General features: G+C 54.0%; 2 protein-coding genes across 5 annotated transcripts; both read right to left on the bottom strand.

Annotated features, from left to right (window-relative positions):
- Positions 1 to 505: 505 nt before the first annotated feature.
- On the bottom strand, positions 506 to 12,768 carry TMEM275 (transmembrane protein 275). 2 transcript variants are annotated; one of them, XM_034964261.3, is made up of 3 exons: positions 12,533 to 12,768; positions 2,349 to 2,451; positions 506 to 2,060 (listed from the first exon to the last, which is right to left on the bottom strand). In XM_034964261.3, exon 3 carries the CDS (start codon positions 1,971 to 1,973, stop codon positions 1,440 to 1,442), a length of 534 nt encoding a protein of 177 aa, XP_034820152.3. In that variant the 5' UTR covers positions 1,974 to 2,060; positions 2,349 to 2,451; positions 12,533 to 12,768; the 3' UTR covers positions 506 to 1,439. The 2 variants fall into 2 exon arrangements, with proteins under 2 accessions (XP_034820152.3, XP_034820147.3); XM_034964256.3 differs by lacking the exon at positions 2,349 to 2,451 and adding an exon at positions 12,026 to 12,270 and having other exon boundaries at positions 507 to 2,060.
- Positions 12,769 to 15,614: 2,846 nt separating this feature from the next.
- On the bottom strand, positions 15,615 to 19,939 carry KNCN (kinocilin). 3 transcript variants are annotated; one of them, XM_024929174.5, is made up of 4 exons: positions 19,271 to 19,882; positions 18,150 to 18,218; positions 17,411 to 17,485; positions 15,615 to 16,026 (listed from the first exon to the last, which is right to left on the bottom strand). In XM_024929174.5, the coding sequence occupies exons 1-4, from the start codon at positions 19,419 to 19,421 to the stop codon at positions 15,947 to 15,949; spliced, it is 375 nt and encodes a 124-aa protein (XP_024784942.2). In that variant the 5' UTR covers positions 19,422 to 19,882; the 3' UTR covers positions 15,615 to 15,946. The 3 variants fall into 3 exon arrangements, with proteins under 3 accessions (XP_024784942.2, XP_003812792.2, XP_034820161.1); XM_034964270.3 differs by having other exon boundaries at positions 15,807 to 16,026; positions 17,411 to 17,458; positions 19,271 to 19,939; XM_003812744.5 differs by lacking the exon at positions 18,150 to 18,218 and having other exon boundaries at positions 19,271 to 19,881.
- Between the last annotated feature and the right edge of the window lie 622 nt (positions 19,940 to 20,561).

Below are 20,561 nucleotides of genomic sequence, written 5' to 3'. Positions count from 1 at the left end.
TGCATGGAGACGAAGGGCTGGCCCAGAGTTGCAGTGTCTCCTCCTCAGTCCCCTGACCCCTTTTCTTTTTTGCAAGGCAGCCCCTATTCCTCTACTTGGCCCCCTCACCTACCCCCTCACCTGGACGAACCACAGGCTGGGCCCAAACTCGGCAAGTCCAGCTAGCTTGGGCAGTGTCTGGGCTTTGCACAGCCCCGTGGAGCACTTCTCCCCTCACCCTGCTCAGTGACCATGCCCTCAACCACTACTGCTGCCCTCACACCTCCACATGCATGTGTGATGTCAGACTGTTACCCAAACGCTGCCACTCCCCACCTCTTACAGGAGCCAGGCAATCACACCCACAGTCACACTCCTGTGTTCATCCAGTCCCCCAATCTGACCCATCTATTCCCACATTCATGGGCACACAGTCTTACATACAGTCTTTTACTCATAGTCACACACTCCTCTCCCTTGAAGCCACCTTCTAGGTCTCCAGGAGGGGCTGGTACCAGGATGCTCAGGCACTCAGCCACAGGCTGGGAGGGCCCCAGAACCCAGGGTGCTTAGCCAGAGGCCCCACAGCCACCCCTCCCTCCCGGCCTGCACTGTAACAGAGGACTGACCCCAAAGGTGCTTTATTGAGGAGTAAGGCACTGCAGGAATGCATGGTGTGGCACAGTCAGGGTGGGTGGGGGCCAGCATTGCTGGCAGTGAAAGTCACACTAGGACTTTCAGGGCTGCAGAAGCTCCCTCACCACTCACCTCTGTCAGGGCCCCAGTCTCAGCTACTCCTGCTCCTAGTCAGACAGAAAGGGTGGGGAGTGCTCACCCCGGCCCTAATTCTAGGGACCATCCTGGCTCAAGTCAGAGCCACGGCTTCTCAGCCAAATGAATCCCAAAGGTCATGTTGGGGTAGAAACAAGGAAGGTGGGGAGGGGCAGAAGAGGGGGCTGGAAGCCTTTCACGGTGTGTGCAAGGACAGAGACAGCCCAGGCTGACATTCAACCCTTCTCCCTCTCTTCCTCCCACCTCACTGGGGGGACTGGCACTGCTGGTGGTTAGCCCCTTCAGGGTGGGTGCTCCTTGGTTCACAGTGCCCAAATGCCAGGGGGAGGTGGCAGTGTCAGGGTTCCAGGGTCCAGGGGCCTACTTTCAGCAAGCTGGATGGGTAAGGTTTACTAGAGACCAGAGACCCCATCTAAGGGGCCAAGGCTCTGCTGCTCCCTTCTTTGGGGTGTGACCCCTGACACCATCACCACATTCTACCCAGGAGTTTGGGAGATGGAAAAGATGAGGCCACCTGCGCCCAGCACCAGACCCTTGTAAAAAAGAAAGGAAGGAAGGAAGAAAAGGTTTTCTTTTTTCTTTTTCTTTTCTTTCTTTTCCCCCCTTAAATGGCACTGAAGGAAGGGGAATGAACCCGGACAGCGGAGTCACGGCGGGGCCCTGGTCCGCTAGGGGGCGACCCGCTCCCGGGGTGGGTTGAGCTGGACTCCTTCCGAGCGTAGCGCGCAGACGGCCGCGGGCGCCGGGGCCTCCAGGGCGAGGGGGCTGGGGCCGGGGCTGGAGCAGCCGGAGGACGCGGCGGAGACGGCAGGGCTGAGCTGCACGGCCGTGGTGTCCTGTGCCGTGGGCTCGCTGCTCTCCATCTCCAGCGCCACGGGCCCGGCGCGGCCGCCACCCTGGCCCGGGCCCGCCGCGGCCGCCGAGCGCCCACGGGGCGCGAGGCCCCGGCGGCTACACACGCAGCAGGCCGCGAAGAAGCCGAGCGCCAGCACCAGCAGCGCCGGCCCCACGACGAGCAGCGCATTGTGCTCAGGCAAGAAGGAGGCGAAGGCGCCTGCCAGCGTCACGTTCACGCCCGCCAGCAGCGCGCACAGACCGCAGGCGCAGCACAGCGCCGGCGACGGCAGGCCGGGCACCCGGCCCCGGGCGCGTTCCGCGGGCGCCGGGACCGGTGGCCCCTCGCTCTTTTCTGCCGGCGGCATCGGCCTGCGCACGCCAGGCACGCATCAAGCTCCCTCCTGCCGCCGGCCCGGAACAGCCCAACTGCCAGGAGCCTCCTCACGCTGGTCCTGTGGGCACACAGCAAGAGGGCGGCGTCAGCAGGGTATCTTGACCTCCAATCCTAGGCTCCGTCTGTAGCTACACTGAGTGCCTGGGTGGGCAGAGGTCATCTTGGCCAGCCCCCTGCCTCTGCCTCTGGGAAGCAACAAACCATCCCATATGTGAATAATCGACTTGTTTCCCCACCTAGTTCCGGGGGTCCCTCGTGGCCAATCTTGCCATCCTCCCTCTCTCCTCACTTTTTTGTCCTCCAAACAGACGCTGCCCCTCCAACCCCTCTCCTCCAGGAAGCCTACCTGAACTCATTTGAGTGAGATAGTGGCTGGAAAGTGCTCAGCACAGTGTCCAGTTCAGCTTAGGTGCTCATCACATGATAATCATCGTCTTCAGTAGTCCTAACTAGTAAGGCAAATGGCAGCTCTTGGGATTTAGGCAACTCACTCCCTCAAGTGGAAGAGGACTTGGAAATCATCTGACCTTGCCCCCCACCCCCACCCCCTTATTCAGATGAAGAAACCGAGGCTCCCAGAGTTCTAGCAGTTTATCCAAGATCCAGAACCAGGACCCAAATGACCATGCCACTTGGCCTCAGCATCCCCACCCTAGACTCCGGTAGGCATAGCAATGACACTGACTCTCCTGAACATCAGATGAGGCCCTGGAGTGAGTGGCCACGTGAGAGTGAGGAGCTCCTGATGGTTCAGACGGTCAGTGAGAGGGCACAGTCCCCACATTGGCTGGCTTGGGCTGGAGCAGATCTAAAGCACCAGGGCCCTTTCTAGACTGGGCATTCTATTAAATTCCAATCCTACCTCCATTCCACTCCCCATTGTTCTACTGTTGAACCTGGATTCAAAAGCCTAATTGCTGGATGCTAGAATTCCTTTCTAGGATTCTCTAGATGTCTCTGGTTCTGGGATCTATCACTGGATTCTAGAATTCTGGAAATGCATGCAGAAACAAGAGTAATAAAATTAGAGTCTAGGGATTTATGATTTGTATTTGAGAATTCTGTTCTATAACGCATAAGATCATAGTTGGTACAAAGGCCCTCAAAGGACGAGATCTTAGCTAGTGAGCTGTGTTAGAATTGTGGGGGAAAAATGCCAGAAAAGGGTCCTGGATGGGGATGAAAGGGAAGTAATCAGATGGTACCGCGGGTCTGAGGGGAGCATGCAGGGTGAGGAGCAGTGAGTGAGTGCGACCTTCACAGGGGGGCTGACTCTCCTGCTTCCGTCTTCTCTCCTGTAACGTGGGGCTAATCATAGAACCCACCTCATAGGGTACAGTGATAATTAAATACTTTAAGCTAAATAAAGCGCTTAGAACAGTGAGTATTTAATAAATGTTAACCATGCCCTTGTGGTGCTGAATGACAGAGAAGGGAGTCATGAAGTCTCAAATCTGGGAGGTTGGTCATGTTGGTTCTGGAAACAGAAAAGTTGGGCTGTCTCCCAGGTGGAGGTACCTTTCTGAGTGTCCAAACCCTATACCCGGTGGAGTTGGAGAAAGCTTGATGACTGAGTGAAAATGAAGGCTAGTGTCAGATCCTTCACTTGCGACACACAGGATGCGCAGGTCAGAGGACTTGAAAGGCCACCTCCAGGCCTGTCCAGAGCTGATGACTCCAGGGCTCCCTCTCCTGGCACCATGCTGAGAGGTGGCAGCCCTACTGAGACTCCAGCCAGAATCACCTTGTTGCCGTACCAAGCTGGCAGGAAGTCAGAAATCCCCAAATCTTAGCAAAGAAAGCACATGTTGACCCTTGAGGGCATCTACAGACCACAGATTCCTGAGGAAGCTCCTCATCTGCATGAACATTTGCTCTCTAACCTGCTGCTGATGGTCCTGCCAGGCAGGGATAGCAACCACTAAAAGGGTACAGCAGTTTACAGTTTGCAAAGCACTTTTACATCTATGATATCACAATCTACTACTGCTTGATGCCTATTAATAGCCATATTTTGGCTGGGCGTGGTGGCTCACACCTGTAATCCCAGCACTTTGGGAGGCTGAGGCAGGCAGATCGCTTGAGCTTGGGAGTTTGTGACCAGCCTGGGCAACATGGCAAAACCCTGCATCTATTTTTTTTTAATGAATAAAAAGAATTAAAAAAAATTTTTTTAATAGCCACATTTTGCAACTGAGGAGACTGAGGCTCAGAGAGGGAAGTGGATTGGGGCTCTGGTGACTGGACTAAAAGGAAGAATAGACATTCTGAGACCAGAGTCAGAAAACAGATGAGCTGGCTCACACCCCACACAATCTTGCTTAATTTTAAAGAGAAGGATTTGATCCTCGGAGGGGCTGTGAGATTCCCAAATCTTCCCCTTTCAAGCCTCTACCCAACCTCATTCATCAACATCTGACATAATCTGAAAAAGGCAGGGGTTCCCTTCCTGTGGGGAGGGCTCAGTATGAGGGTGCCCCGATGGAGAGGAGGGAGTCTGGTTCACCTCACTTCACATCAGCCTCCTGGAAGCTGACACTGGATGAGGGTCAGGAAGGCCCTGCGGGCTGGAGAGTCCAGGGATCTTGCTTCTCCTTTTTTTTTTTTTTTGAGATAGAGTCTTGCACTGTCACTTGGGCTGGAGTGCAGTGGCGCAGTCACAGCTTACTGCAACCTCCGACTCCTGGGTTCAAGTGATTCTCTTGCCTCAGCCTACTGAGTAGCTGGGATTACAGGCACCCAACACCATGCCCAGATAATTTTTTTTTTTTTTTAGTAGAGACGGGGTTTCACCATGTTAGCCAGGCTGATCTCGAACTCCTGACCTCGTGATCTGCCACCTACCTCAGCCTCCCAAAGTGCTGGGATGACAGGTGTGAGCCACTGCGCCCCGCCAAGATCTTGCTTCTTTTCCCATACGGGGAAGACTCTCCTTTGCCTTTAGGTTTTAGCAGTTTTACTGTGATGTGCCTAAGTGAGTTTTTCTTTGTATTTATCCTTCTTTGTAGATATTTGCTTTGTATGTATCCTTCCTTGTGCTTCTACAATCTGTGGCTGCATCATATCACCCCACAGTTCAGGAAACATGTCAGCTCTTATCTTTTCCCCGTTCTCTTTCTCCTCTCCTTCTGGGACCTTCATTGCTTGTATGTTCAGCCATTTGCTATTGCCCCACATGTCTCTTTTACACTTTATTCTATATTTTCTAGGCTTTTCCTTCCTTCCTTCTGTTTCAGTCTGGATATTTTTCTACTATCTAGTTTACTAATCCTATTTTCACATGTGTCTTTTCTGCTGCTAAATCCATCAACGGAGTTATTGATTTCATTTGTTATAACTTCTCAGTTCTGGAATTTCCACTAGATCCTTTTTCATAGATTCCAGTTTTCTATTGAAAAATTCCCTTGTTGTTAATTTTCTTGAACATATTAAACCTTCTAGAGTCCATATCTGAAAACTCCAACATCTGGATCTCCAGTGGGCTTGTTTCTATTGTCTGTTTTATTGCTCTTGTCTGTTTTATTGCTTTTGTTCATTTGGTCTTATCTCCTGAAATGCCAGATAATTTTTTATTGAATGTCCAACATTGTGTATAAAAAATTATAGAGCTAGCATGAGGCTCTGAATGATACCATCTTTCTACAGAGGGGATTTGCTTTTGCTTCTGACAGGCACTTAAAGGAGGACAGGCCACTTTAACCCAATCGAGGATTATACTGATTGGAAACTTTGTTCCAGTCTTTCTGAGTCTAGTCTATATCTGGTTAGCCATTATTCCTAGAGTGTTTCTTTGGTCTTCCCAATAAAAACTGTTCCCTTTTTAGTCCCCAAATTCAAATTTGACTCTCCAGTCTCATGACCACTGCCTCCTACAAACTGGAAAATGCCTTTAGGGAAAAATCAAAATCTAGTATTACTTCTCTCCACAATCTTGGCCCCCTCAAGTCCTCACTGCCTTCATAGCTCTCCCATGCCTTTAAACAGATTTCTTAAACGCTTAATCCAGCTTTTAAAGTTATCCTCAGCTGGTAAATTGGTCTGATAGAAGCTAGTCTACTTTAGCCAGAAACAGAAGTCTAGATGATAATCTGAAATTAGCACAATTAGATCTACAACTAAGTTATGCTATGCTAAGCACTTATAATATCCAATTTAATTTTTACAACATAAGATTAAGTATTACTTTTACATCTCCATTTTACAGATGAGGAAACTGAGACAGAAAAAGATTAAGTAAACTCACCCCAAACCACTCAATTGCAGTGTGGTGCCAGGATTTGAAATCTGGTGTACTGATCCAAAGCCTGAGCTCTCAACCTAGCACAGTGCTAGATTTGCTAAATGTTTGTTGAATGACTGAGGCACAGGGCACAGGCTCTTCTGAGGCCCTGTAGATAAGCTCCTGTAATTAGAACTTACACTGCTCAAACGTCAACCACAGAGGAAGACAGGTTTTCTCTGGTTCAAGGAAAGTAAAAATCACTTTGCTTCTTCCTTGGTTTAGCAAACTAGATTCAACAGAAAATAATTCCAGCCCAGGGGCTGAGCTTCTAAGTGCTAATTGCTAATGAATGATTGATTCTTATCTGCTCCTGGGAGGCAGAGCAGATTCAATTTGCACCACCATTTCATCTGGTGGACTGTGGCCTCGGGCGGCTGCTGTTGCAGTGTTGGCTCTGTTTTGTTGTGGGTGTTCTGGCTAGCTCTGTTGTGGGGTGTCCTTGGCACTGTTCACTAAATCTTTCTGGTTTTCCACTCCACTGAGCACAGGTTAAGATTGTACTTTCTGGCTGATTTGTGATTAGGTGGCACCATGTGATGTTCTGGCCAGGGAATTGTGACACGTGCCACTTCCAGGCTGGCCTATTGGATTATGGAAGCAGGACTCTGAGTTGATGCTATTGCTCTCCCCAGTCCTCTAAGCCCCTTCTGTTTCATTCCAAGTCCAGCTTTCAACCCCAGTGCCTGAGCAGGAGGGAGGGACATTGCTCTGACTCTTGAGTTGCGAGGACTGGAAGACCTTCACTTTAGTGAGTACTCCAAGCTGCTGAGCCCATGGAGATCGTCTAGTTCAATCCCTAAATCTTCAGAAGCAGGAAACTGAAGCTTGGAGTAGAGGAGGTCTGCGGCCAAGCCAGACCAGAACCAGGCCCTTTCCCAACCAGCCAGGGCTCTGAACGCTGCCATTCAGCTGCCCATGGCCCTGGCCAAGCAATTCACCCTCCCTGCTGCCCTGCCTCTGGCTAGGGAGGCCTCATGGTCTCTACATGGGGAGTCCAGTCCACAAGCAGTTTGGGGGAGGAGCAGACACTGGTTGGGCAGCCTGGGAGAGCCGGGGTCCCTCTCTGGGCCTTTGTTGTCTGAATGTGAAGGGAGGGGTATAATGAGGTTATTGTCCCCAAACTGAGGTCCCTCATCAATCAACCTGCTGCCCCACCCTCAACTACTTGAGGTTTGTAAAGGTGGAAATGAGGACCTGTTTAGAAATTACTGTCAGTGTATCAAAAGGTCTCATAAAATGGCACATTTACATATATGTATACATATATGTATATATGGCACATTTATGTATAGGTATACATATAAATGTATATGGCTGTACCTGCTCATTGTACCAGATTATTTGCTTTAGGCTGGGATTCCGTTATTTCCCTGGGAAATCAGCTGCTGCACAGCGGTTCTGGTTGAGGGGGAGGGGCACTCATATTGAGCAGCAACTCTCTGCTAGGCACCTTCCCTACATTAGCACATTTAACCTTCACTACAACCCTGTGAGCTGTTGCAGTCCTGCCCCCAGTTCACAGTGAGGACACCGAGGCTAAAGAGGTGAAGGGACTTACTCTGGTTTACTTAGCTGCAATAGGGAAAGCTGGGATTCAAACCCAGTTTTGTCAGATTGAAAAGCTCATGTTTTTGGCTCATTAGAATTGCTGTTTACTGAAAGGTACAGAGATGTTTGCTTATTTAAAAAATTTGGGCTCAAGGGGGTGGTCCTCAGTAGGTGAAGGCAAGAGCTCCTGGAGAGGGAGTCTCTGTCTGAAGTCCCTTCAGGTCAGCAGGTCAGCCTGCGCCCCCCTCTGCCCCCAACCCATGGTTCTGGGATGTTTGTGTTGCACAAGAGCAGTTGCTTGACTAGAGGTAGCTGCCAGGCCTCTTGGCTCCAGATTCCTGGTCCAAAGGCCCAAGAACCTCTGGGCATGGGGGCTTCAGTCCAGACATCAGCCAGGGGCCCCAGCCCCCTGTCCTCCATGGGAGGCTGAGCCCCTCACTTGCTCAGTCTGAGCTCTTTACCGCTCACTATGAACTCCTCTGTTCCTTTTAGTCTTAGCCCTTCTGTTCCCTCTCAGTTCCTGGAAATCTGGGCCAGCCCTCTTCCCAGCACCCGCATCCTCAGGAACCTCCCACATCACTCTTACTCATCGCCGGCTGGGGCTTGTTCACTACCTTGGGAGCTCTCAGCTTCTGCCAACTGAATTCTGCATACCCAGAGCCCAAAGAGCTACCATCACCCTCACCCTAGCCAATCCATGGGCCTGTCCTCACCATAGACACAGGCATATATACATGCATACTCACACATGTGTCCATGTGCGTGTGCACGCATGCACGCACACACACACACACACACACACACAGTCTCCAAGCTGGAAACAAGGTTTGAGGATGAAGCCTGAAGGCGTGGCTTTCCAGCTCCTGTGTCTGATTCCTGGGATCTATCATCTTCCTCTCTGAGCCCATGTGCATGCACGAACACACACACACAGACACACACGCAGTGACCGGACATATCCAGAAATACAAACACAGATGCATAGATGCATTACACACAGACAGTTGCAGACACAGGCCAACATATCACACACTGTCAGTTGCCTGCCTATCTGGTGGAGATGAGTTGCTGCCCTGGAGACTTCTCCTTGCCTGGAATTGTGATGGTGGAGGGAAGGTGCTTGAGAGCAGGAGCCCCTGGGAGAGGTGATGGGTGAACAGGAATTCCATTCTGGCTGCTCTGATGGTGCCTCCCCATTCACAATCGGTCTCCATGCTGGCAAAAGGCAAGCACTCACCATTCCTGTCACTGGGGCTCAGCTTTGCCATTGGTAAAGTGTGAGATTGATCTAGATGGTCTTTGCAGGCCCTGCAAGCTCTGGCTTCCAGCACAGCTGAGAGGCCCCAGTGGCACAAGACTCCGAAGGCTTCTTTGAGCGATCACAGGTCTGTGTTGGTTAGACCAAGCCTTTGTAACAATCCAGGCAAAGATGCTCCCTTCCAGTCCTTCCTGGTGCTCTCGCACTTCCCCAACAGAATCCTCAGGCCACAGTCCCCAGCAGGGGTTATATAGGTGGCCAGACTGGGATCTCTAACCTCAATCTGGGCCTCTGCCTCTACCCTAAGCAACTCAGCTGCCTGGATCCAGCCGGAGGGGTGGAGAGAGAGGACTTCAGACTGGCAGGAGTGGAACTGCCCTTCCTGTCTCCTTCCCTCCAAGGCTCTGGAACTAGCTCCACTTTCCTCTCCAGCCTGAGGAACTTCAGCATCTTTTGCCCAACGACCCAACCCCTCTGCCCTCTTAGTTTCTTGACTTCTCATCTCCAATGCTCAATTCCTTCATTCCACCTCAGCTACACTTCCTCATACCTCATCACCTTCAGGACTTTACCACCCTTGTCATCACCCTGAGCCATTCCACCTCTGAGAAACCCTGACACCCTACTCTCGACTGTAACTCCACTGCTACCTCTATACAAACACGGGTACAGCACAAACACTGTTCTAAGCCATATATGTATACTTTTTTTTTTTTTGAGATGGAGTCTTGCTCTGTTGCCAAGACTGGAGTGCAGTGGTGCAATCGGCCCACTGCAACCTCCACCTCCGGGTTCAAGCGATTCTCCTGCCTCAGCCTCCTGAGTACCTGGGACTACAGGTGCACACCTGGCTAATTTTTGTATTTTTAATAGAGACGGGGTTTCACCATGTTGGCCAGGATGGTCTCAATCTCCTGACCTCATGATCCACTGGCCTCAGCCTCCCAAAGTGCTGGGATTACAAGCATGAGCCACTGCGCCCGGCCGCCTTTTATACATATTAACGCATTTAAGTGCCATGACAACCCTTAGGTAGCACTACTGCTGTTGCTAATTTATGGATTGGAAAACAGAGGACTGAGAGGTTAGAAGAATTGCCTAAGGTCACAGACATCATGGTAATACAGGGCAGAGCTGTGATTCAAACCTAGGCTGTGTGTCTCCTAAATCTGTGCCCTTCATAACTCCACACTGCCTCTGGCTGTAACTGTTCTTTGATCTCATGCAAACCCTGAAACTCTACAGTTTTCTCCACGATACTCTTGCTTCCACTTCTGTCTGCATCTATCCAAGAACCCAAACTGCCTTATTTCCATTACTCTCTTGTAACTTCACTTGTCCCTTTGTCCTTCTGCCAAAGCTGCCAGCAAAGCCTCAATTGCAACAGTCTGGCTTTCTGCCACCTCAAGTCTATGCCTAAACTGCTAAGCCTTGTAGGTGAAAAAACCACAGTGGGGCGGCACGGGCCCTTTGTACATCCACATCCCTGGCATCACTGTGGTCCTTAAGGATCCCGGGAAAACTCCCACTTCCTAGTCTGAGCTCACCAACCCGTCACTGGACTGTACCTCCCACTGGATGCACCTAAGAAGGCCTCTCCCATCTTGAAACAAAACCCTTCTTCAACCCCACATCTGCCTCCAGCTAACACTCTGTCCCTTTCTTGAAAGCACTGTCTGCAGTATATATCTCATCTCCTTGTCAAGAGCCAATCCACTCCAGTCTGGTTTCTGCCCCATCACACCACAGACTCTGCTTTCACCAAGGCCACCAGCTGACTCCTTTTTGCTGAATTCCATGAACACTGTTCAACCCTTAGCTAACTTGACCTCTCCAGAGCTTGGGACCTACTGAAGCCTCCCTCCTGGAAACATACTCTTCCCCTGGGATACAGTTTCCTCAATTTCATCTTCGCCCACAGAGCCCACAGACCCAGCCAGAAAATCTGGGCTTCATCCTCAGCTCCTGTCTCCCGAGGCATCCCTCCACACATTTGCCATCTATCACAAAGCCCTGCAGACTCTCCCTGCCAAGCATCCCAGAATCCATCCCTTCCTCTCTAGTCTCACCACTGCACCATCTCTCCTCCTAGGATCCTCATGGCTGCTGCCCAGCCCTGCCCCGCTCCCCACCCCCGCCTTGATTTTGCTCTTGCAGGGCTGACCTCACCAGGTGTGTGAGCTCCCTGTGCCTGAGCCCTGAGCCTACTTTCTCTTCCCCTGGCTGACCCCAGCTCTACCTTCAGAGTGCAGCTGGGATGCTGCTTCCTTCCTTCCTTCTTTCAGATTTCCAAAACTCTACAAATCAGGGCTCTTAAACTCCCGATCCCCTCATGGTGCCATGACTCCTGTGTCCAGGTCTGCAGGCCCCAGCCATCTTCCTTGAGGGCCAAGATTATGTCCACCTTGTTTGTTGCAGTATCCCCAGCGGGGGACGGGGGGAGGAGCGGTGCCTGCCACTCCCCAGGTGAATATTGGTTAAATAAATGGCCCAGTGAATACTGGTTAAATAAATGGTGGGGGAGGCATTGGTCAGAGAGGCGTTTTCTGCCCTCCTGGCTTCCCCTGTCTCTTGGATTTGAAGTTGCTCTGTGCTCTCTTCTCTCCCATCCCCTCCTCACTTTGGGCCTTGGGGAGGATGTGGAGGGGACAGGTGAGATTCTAGGGCAGAGTCCTACCCAGCTCAGAGCAGGGCGGGGTCAGAGTGGAGCAGAGGAACCCCCGAGCCAGCGGCCAGTGCCTGCGGAGTGTCTCCCCTTCTCCTGCTCCCTCTCTATCTTTCTCACCCCTGTCCTCTCACGGCTACAGGTTCTTGACCACTTGTCTGGGCACTGCTCCTGTCTCCTGGAGCTCAGGCTGGATGGAGTCTCTCCCCCAGTTCAGGTAAGCGTCCCCTCAGCCCCCTCCCGCCAGCGTCCCCCAGCTCCTTCACTTGCCTGAGCCCGTCCGTGGACACTCCCCTGCGGGTCCGACCCGGCTGACCCTTGAGCACCTTGGGTCAGCAGGAAGGAAGGACCCCGAGAGCGCAGGACCACCAAGAGAGAGGCCGGGCCACCTCCTCCGCCGTCCGCTGACTTCTAGGGGCTGGGCCGGCGCACAGCAAGGGGGTTGGAAGTGGGGTCTCCCTCTCCCACGCGGCTGGGTTTCCAGGCGGTGTCCTGGGCCGAGCCGCTTGGAGATCCTAGATCAGCAGGTGGGTGGGAAAGGGCGCCCCGTCCTGGGCCCCCCCGCCCCTGCGCGCAGGGCAGAGACGCGCAGACCCGCTCCCACTCCGCTTGGCTCCCTTGGAGCAGCCCCGGCGGCGGCAGCGATGGGTTGGGAGGGGCCGGCGCGCTGGCCTGCGCGGGTCCCCAGCCGCCTCCCGCCACCCGGAACCCCTCTCCTTCAAGCGTTGACCGCCGACCCACAGCTCCCCTTCAACCCGGGGCGAGCGGGGTTCTTACCATACACCTCCCCTCTCCGCTCGGTTCCGTCCTTCTCCCGTTCTCCTCTAGGCTTCGCGGTTTGCAAGCACCCTTGCAAATAACTCCTAGCCCACCCACACCGTCTCGTCCGCACTTTCCGAGAGCCAGGCACGGATATATTGCAACTCACTCTAGGGCAGGGGGCAGGGGTACAAGTCGAACTGGCTCTGCCTTCAACTTCAAATGGATTCTTCTTTCTGGAGCGGGGCTGGAGCTGTGGGGCGGGGGAGGGGGGATTTTTCCAGGGATGGACTTGTTTTCAGCACCCCTTTCCCAATCAACCACCAATCCTGCACCCTAGAAAGGGGTGTGGACATGAGCCTGTCTAGGGAGTGACTCTATCTCCTGGTGGTGTGTGTAGGAACTTTTTGGGATGAGGGCTGGGGAGGAAGTGCTGGGCAGTAGGCCCACCTCAAGGCTGGGCTGTGTGGGAGGGAGGACAGAGATGTGCTGACTTTTCAGACCCTGGAAGAGTTCAGCTGAAAGAGCATCTCTCCAACCTCTGCCTTCATTCGTTTACTCATCCATTCATAAACCCTACCCGATGTGACTGTGTGCCAGGCAGCCTTCATGCTGACAGTGGCCCTGTGGGGGAGGGCTACCATATCCTCCCTTTGCATCTGGGGAAAGCCAGGCTCAAGGCCCCACGGCCTCTTGCCCCAGCCCCTGGGAACCAGGATGTGAGTTTTATCTCCAGACTCCAGCCCCAGCCTGTGCAGTCCTCCTCCAGGTTGGCCCAGCAGGCATGTGACTTCAAGGAATCTGCTTGGACCAAGTACTCCCCACCTTTAGATCACTTGTGTGTTCTCAGCACCCAGCCTAGGGCCGGGCACAGTCGCAGTCACAGTCCTGGTGTGAGAATGGCTATTGGAAAGAACCAATTTCATTTCTTGAACAGACCACCGGAAGAGCTTGGTTCAAGGACCTGTCCCTGTCTACGCCCCTGTCCCATGCTGAAATATTGGAGGGTTCTACTCCCTAACGCTACCTACCATACCACCCATGCCAGCTAGGCCTGACCTCACCTTTTCTCGAAGTGTGAAGGGGAGAAGCCACATGTCTCCACATTGACTACTCCTGTGACCACGGGGAGGGAGTGGGGAGGTTGAGGTTGGGGATGTACTTGAGCAAGATGTATTGGGATATTCACCTGGGCTGGAGGGAAGATGTTTCAGGAAGCCCACTGCAGGGAAAAAGAGGAACTAGAGTCCCAGGCTCAAGAATTTCCACTCAGTTTAAGGGTCTTTTGAAGCCTTACCCAGTTCTTCCCCAGTGGACATAGCTCTTGCCGTTGTATGCTTTCATTCCTTGATTTATTCCACCTGGTCCCCAGCATCTCTCTCTGCCTGGCCCCGCCAGGCATGGGGGATTCCATAGCCCTACCCTGGGGAGAGCATGGCTGAGAGGGGTTGATGGGCAGGGGGGAGGGAACCACACTCTCCACAGCTCAGTCTCCACATCCCCCATTCCCACCCCCTCCACCCTGGGGCATCTCTGGGGCACTGAGGTGAGGATCGAAAATGGATAGGAGGAAGGGTCTCCTCATTGATTGAGGAGGGACCAGCAGCCTGAGATATTGTTGATGATAATGAAGGAAAGGAGAAGGGGCAGGGAATAGGCAGCAGCTGGGTGGAGAGGAGGGCAATTCAAAGAGAGGAAGTTGCTTCTCTCAGCTGAAGGAACCGAAGTCTCTACACCTGGCCAGCATTTGTGGAAGGCAGCCCCTTCATGGAGGTCTGTCGCGCTGTTGTCAGAGAACTGATCCCTGCCACTTGTGCAGAGGACAGCAGAAGATAGGGCCTTGGATAGGGAGAGATAGGAGACCTGGCTGCAGGCCTGGCCCCGTGATCTTTCACCATGGGACTCGATGAGTCCTTTTTCCAGTGGGGCCTCAGCTTTCCCATCTGAGATGGACTCTGCTGCTTCAGAAAACTTTGGTTTTTCCAACATCCACTGGGGTGTCATCTGAGTGCCTGGCCCTCTGCTCCCACTCTCAAGAGGGGAAATAGACAAAGGCCACTCAGATTGGTCTGTGAAGGAGGGAAACCCTGGGGCTGGGAAGCACAGTGAAGTCAGGGGAGGCTTCTAAGAGGAAGTGCCGTCTCCATTGATCCTGGAAGAAGGAAGTGATTTCTAGCTTGTCTTCTGCTCACTAAACCAGGCCAGAGGCCGTATGGAGAGGGTATCTCTGTAGAGGTCAAACAACTCTGCCTGGAGGGTGCAGGTGTGGAGGGAGGAGCAATGTTTTCTGTGAGGCCACACCTGGGCCTCCTTGCTCCAAACTTGCTCTACCCACGGTAGATGGGACTTTGAAGTGGCTTCCCAGGGAAAGCCTAGGGAATTGTTTTTACATTAAATTGTAATCCATTAACATTTATTAAGCACCTACTGGTCTGGTGCTAGACACTAGAGCAGGGGCAACGTTCAGTAGACTTAAGATGGTTTAATAATTGTTTTGTGAAAAGGAAGACTTCAGCCCTGCCTGAAAGGTGGCAAGACAGAGGTTGGCGGAAGAGAATGAGGAGACCACGTGGGTAGATTTTTTGAACGGGGACTTTAAAAGTGGGGTGTTTGATAGGCAGACAGAAGCAGGGAGGGTGCTGGAGAACACAGGGCAAAGCTTGGAGACAGGAATGTGTTTTGCTTGTTCAGGGAGCAGTGAGAAGATGGGGGGAAGAGAGAAGTCAGATCACAAAAAGCCTTGAGTGGTGGAGTTAAGACACCAAGGGTCTCAGGACTGGGCTCGGCTGAGAAATTGCCTCCTCTGACCCCCAGGCAAGGTTGTTTGTACCTGTCCCTTTGTGAGCCCCCCAAATTCCCCCATCTGATTCACTGCTGCTCAGAGCCTGTCCCTGAGGAACTGCCAGGAGTTTTGATATTTGGAAAAGAATCTTGTCTAGCCCCTCTATTGGGCTAGTGAGCTCTAGAGCCCCTGGGCTAGACCGTGGGGGTGGAGGGTCCCTGTCTATGGTTCTTGTGGGCCTGTGGTTCACTTCTGTACCCGGGTTAGAGCAAGGGACTGGGGCATCCTGGTCATAGTCAGGGCCTTGGACCCCAAATTCCAGAGAAACAAATCAGTAGATTGAACAGGCAACAAAGCTGAGCTGCAGTCCAGAAAGAAAGGCCAGGGCAGGAGCCTGAAACATGGGAACCCTGTGGGGGCGTCCGGCGACACCTTGCTCCAGGCCCCAGCCCACACCAGTGGAATCCATTTTGGAGAGGCTTGGCCGGGCGCGTGCAAAAGGCCCCATTCCAGACACTGTTCCCAGCCGCTCTGGGGTCTGCAGGGCCTGGCTTGTCTCCGGTCCGGGTCTTCTAACCCAGGAGGGCACTGAGATAGGGGCAGCAGGCAGGACGGGAGGGCAGGGCATGGGCAGCCGCTCAGACTTTGCCTCAGCATTCCTCAGCCCCCCGGGTCCCCGGCTTCAGCTTCTCCAGGGTTCTGCTCACGGTGGACAGGCTGCTGCGGGCTCCTGGGGGAGAGAACAGGGACGAGGACTGCCTCAGTAGACAGGTCCCCATGGAGTTGTCAGGGTCAGAGGAACTCAAAGGGACCCAAGGCCGGGGTGCCTGGTTGACCCCGGGGCAGAGCTGGGATAGAATGGGGAGAGGGGAGCATCCCAGGGGACAGTTTCAGCCCAGTTTAAAGAGGTACCTCCAGTCAGGATGGCTTTCAAGAGGGCAGCAGCATAGGCTGGGGGTAGAGGCGGGACCCCGGAGCCCACTGCCTGGTTTGAGCTTTGACTGCCGCACTTCCTGGCTGTGTGGTCTTGGGCATGTCACTAAATCTCCCTGTGCCTCGGTTGCCCCTTATGTAAAATGAAACTAATGATAGTACTGCCCTCATGTGGTTGTTGTGAGACTTAAAAGAGTGAATAATAGATGAACAGGGCTCGGAACAGTGTCTGGAATGGGGCCTTTCACTGAGTATTAGGCATCCAACCCCTGGTGGCAGAGACTGGGCTGGGACCATCTTGGAGAAACTCCTGCCCTGGAATTTTCCAGGTGTGGGGTGGAAGAACAAGGAGATGCCCAGTTTGGGGTATGAACTTTAAACTGGGGTGGTTAAAGCTAGTACCCAAAGCTGGTACCCATGGGTGCCTCTTTAAACTGGGCTGAAACTGTTCCCTGGCATGTCCCCCCCCCTCCCCATTCTATCCCAGCTCTGCCCTGGGCACTGGGAACCCCAGCCTTGGGTCCCTTTGAGTTCCTCTGACCCTGGGGGAGATGGGAGAGGGGAGTGGGAAAATAAACTGAGGCATAGGACCTGGGGGAGGGGAAGGGGCAGGGAGGTGCCCTCATTCCAGTGTCCATGCTGGGCAAGACAGAAGCCCTCAGAATAAGCAAGAGGAGATCAGTTCAGCTTGGAGCAGCAAGGGTCTGACTGTGCACATGGGGGAACTGCCAGCAGTACCATCTCCCTGCACTGGGGAAGCCCCTTCGGCATGCCGCTCAAGGCTCCCGGGCCCCATGGAGCTGCTCAGTCAGGGAGGGGAGATGAAAGATGGATTCAGGCTGGGCACGGTGGCTTATGCCTATAATCCCAGCACTTTGGGAGGCCGAGGCGGGTGGATCACCTGAGGTTGGGAGTTCGAGACCAGCCTGACCAACATGAAGTAACCCCGTCTCTACTAAAAATACAAAAATTAGCCAGGTGTGGTGGCACATGTCTGTAATCCCAGCTGCTCGGGAGGCTGAGGCAGGAGAATTGCTTGAACCCGGGAGGTGGAGGTTGCAGTGAGCCGAGATCATGCCATTGCACTCCAGCCTGGGCAACACGAGCAAAACTCTGTCTCAAAAAAAAAAAAAAAAAAAAGAAAGAAAAGAAAGATGGACTCGGGAATTTCTGGAACTTACCTTCCTTGTTGCCATTGGTGCTGGATCTTCCTTCCCCGTGGTCTGGCCCTGGATGGGGATGGATTCTTAGGCTCCCTGCAGGATGAGACCACCCCAAGCCCCCTGATTACTGAGCCATTCCCCAAATCAAGCCCAGGTTGGGAAGGGAAGTCCTTCTTGCTGTCTAGTCTCCATCCCTGATGCTGTCTTTGCTCCGCTGCATTCCTTTAGGTCTCACATGATCTGGGCTGATTTGGGCAGGAGAAAAAGAACTGGGCCCTTGAAGGAGAAAATGGCAGATCTTTTAGGGAGGTGAGGTCCCGGGGAGAACTGGGGCCATGGGAAGCCCCATAGGATTGGTGGAGATGGCAGCCTGTATGTGGGGAGCTGAGATGAGGTGGGAGCTGTGCAGAGGCCGTGGGGTCTTAGGGGAAATAGAGGGTCTTTCATGGGGGCTCAGGGATGGCGAGGGAGTTATTTAGAGATGTTGGAGGCTTTGGGGAGTCATAAAATCTCTCAAGGGAGATGAACTTCCCAGCTCTGAGCTGGTTCAGGCACCTTTGCTGCAGGCTGGATTCTGCCGTTCTGTAGTCATGGCAACGCCTGCACAACACACACACACAGCAGCTCTAACACAGACAGCTAGCGCGGTCTCACACATGGGCTCATCCCAGCCACACAGTGGGTCGCAGACGAGCACACAAAGGGTCTGGAACCGTCCTTGGCAGAGGGGTCTGCTGGGGTCAGGGAGAGGCCTCACCTATGGTAGGCAGGATGTGGTCCAGGTTGAACCGAGCCTTCAGGAAGGGGTAGGCCAAGATGAGGAACCCTGAGAAGAGACACAGGGGGTTCTGTGATGGGGAGGAGCCTGGTGAGTGTTGAGGCTGTGGGTGGGCTGGGAGCCTGAGGGGTGGTTTGTGAGATATGGGTGTGCATGGGAGGAGCACAGTGTGCAGACTTGGGACTGTGAGTGTGTAAATGTGAGCCTGTGGGTGTGTGCATCTGGGTTGGTGGGGGCAGTGCCTGTTTGGGGAAGAGGCTACAGACTGTGAAGGCCCCAGCTGCCTGGCTCCACCGTTCCTAAGTGAAGAGCAGGTTGCTGGAATGAGCCTGGCTGACACCACTGCTGCGTCTCTGCTGTCCCCACGCTTCCCCAGGGCCCCCAGGGCCGGACTGGGCGCTTGTCCTCAGCATGTTCCTCCCCATCCAGACCTGGGGAGCAGGAGCAGCGGAGCCAGTCCTGCCTTGCCCGCCCCCGCTCCATCCCCCGATGAGCATCTGTGCCAGAACCCGCAGGTGTAGATACCTAACGCCCCCTAGCCTGATGCTTCTGGTCCTGCCTTTGGCCCGGGCGGGGGCGGGGGGTGGGGTGAGGTGAGGGATGGCATTCAGCGTCACTGCGGGGCAATCAGTGGGCCTGGCCCACACAGATAGATGGACACAGCTGCTGTGGAGGCAAACAGGGAAAGAAGACGAAACCCTTTTTTCTGAGCTGGAGCCTGTCTTGGCTCAGAGAGTCCTCAGGAGCTCTGTCCTTTTACCTGCCACCATCAACCCCCTGTTCCGCCCAGATAGGCTGATGAATCCCACCACAAATCCAAGAGCCTAGAGCTTGGGGCTGGAGAGCCAGTGGGAGTAGCCAGAAAAGAGTGTGACAGCCAGCTCCCCTTCTTTTCTCCTCCCCGTGGCTGGAAGGAGCCCCAGCGCATCGCTCCTCTCCCGCCTGTGCCCCTGATGGCGGCCTTGCTCACACCTCTAGCTTCCATTCTCCCCAGCTGATTCCTGCTGACCCAGCCCTTCCCTGTTCCTTGTTCACCTGACCATGCCCCTGCCCCCACCTCCAGAATCTCCCTTCCCTATCCCAGCCCAGCCCCTGCTCACCCAGAACAGCAGCGCCAATAAAGACACCGCCCATGGCAGCTGCAGCCTTGGATACGGAGATGCCGATAATGATGCTGCCAGCCACCAGCCCGAGAGCCACGCAGGCCAGCTGCAGGCAGCGGAAGTCTCTGCTGCTGATGGGGATGTCCATGCAGGCCCACCCGGGGCACTGCCTCCAGCCGGTGCAGTCTGGCCCCAGAAAAGTCCTGGAAGTTTCTGGGCTCTTGGATGTCTCCTTGTTGGCGCTCCAACTTCAGGGTAGGAGTTTCTGGGCAGTAAGATTATAGGTGGGGAACCCTGGGATTTATCTGCAGTCCTATTCCACTGCTCCACTAGGGGCCCCCTAGTCCCACCTTGACCAGGGATCTGTACGAGGTCACCCAGCTTACTCTTCCTCTCTCAAAGCCCTCTGAAGCTGAAGCCCACCCTTGGGACTCCTGTCTGTCTACATTTCTGCTTTGGCTGCCAGAGTTCTAGGGAGCTAGGCCTGTTCCATAGGATCCTTCCCTGCCAGCCTCCACCCAGGAGAGTTCAAGCTCCCCCTGCCCAGGACATCCTGCCCCAGCTTCCTAGAGCCACTTACTTGCCACTGAACCTCAGCCTATGAAAATTTGAAGCAATGAGAGGCAGGGTGAGGGGGGAGTTGGTCCAGCGGCCACAGGCTCCTCAGAGATGTAGGCAGCAGGGAGGTGCTGAGTTATTCATGAGGTTGCAATGTGAGTGGCTGTCTGGGTCCCGGGGCCCAGCGGGCAGTCAGCCCAGGTTCCACTGCTGGTTCCTGAGGAGGAAGAATGAGCTGGTGGCTTTGCATGTCGTTCAGAAGCCAGGGATGTGAGGAGACTCCTGATCACATGCTCAGGGCCCGCTGTGCTATGCTCTGCCCTTTGGCCTGGAGGTGCACCTGGGGTCTCTGCTTGGAGTCTGAGATAGACACACGGCAGGAGGCTCAAGAGACAGGAACTGCACCTGGGATGGAAAGCGGACAGGGAGAGGCATCCCTCCAAGTCTGCTCCCTACCCCTGCCCATCCCATCCCCATCCTGTCCACCTCTGGGCTCCCAGGTAGGGCTGAGGGCATCCTAGTTTGAGGCTTGATCTCAGGGGACTCCCTTGTCCTCAGGTGGGCTTGGTACCCACCCCCCTTTTAGTGGCCAGTGGAATGGAGAGTGAACCCTTCTAGCCACCTTGGGGATCCCGACTGGGAGTGACAGGGAAGAGCAGTGGTGGTGCTGGTGTGGGCAGGAGGAAAACACCTAAGGGGTAGGGTAGGGAAGAGGACTTGCTAGGGGCTG

This window comes from Pan paniscus, chromosome 1 (assembly GCF_029289425.2).
Source record: "Pan paniscus chromosome 1, NHGRI_mPanPan1-v2.0_pri, whole genome shotgun sequence".
Lineage (NCBI taxonomy): Eukaryota > Metazoa > Chordata > Mammalia > Primates > Hominidae > Pan > Pan paniscus.
This window is presented reverse-complemented; position numbering and strand designations above follow the sequence as displayed.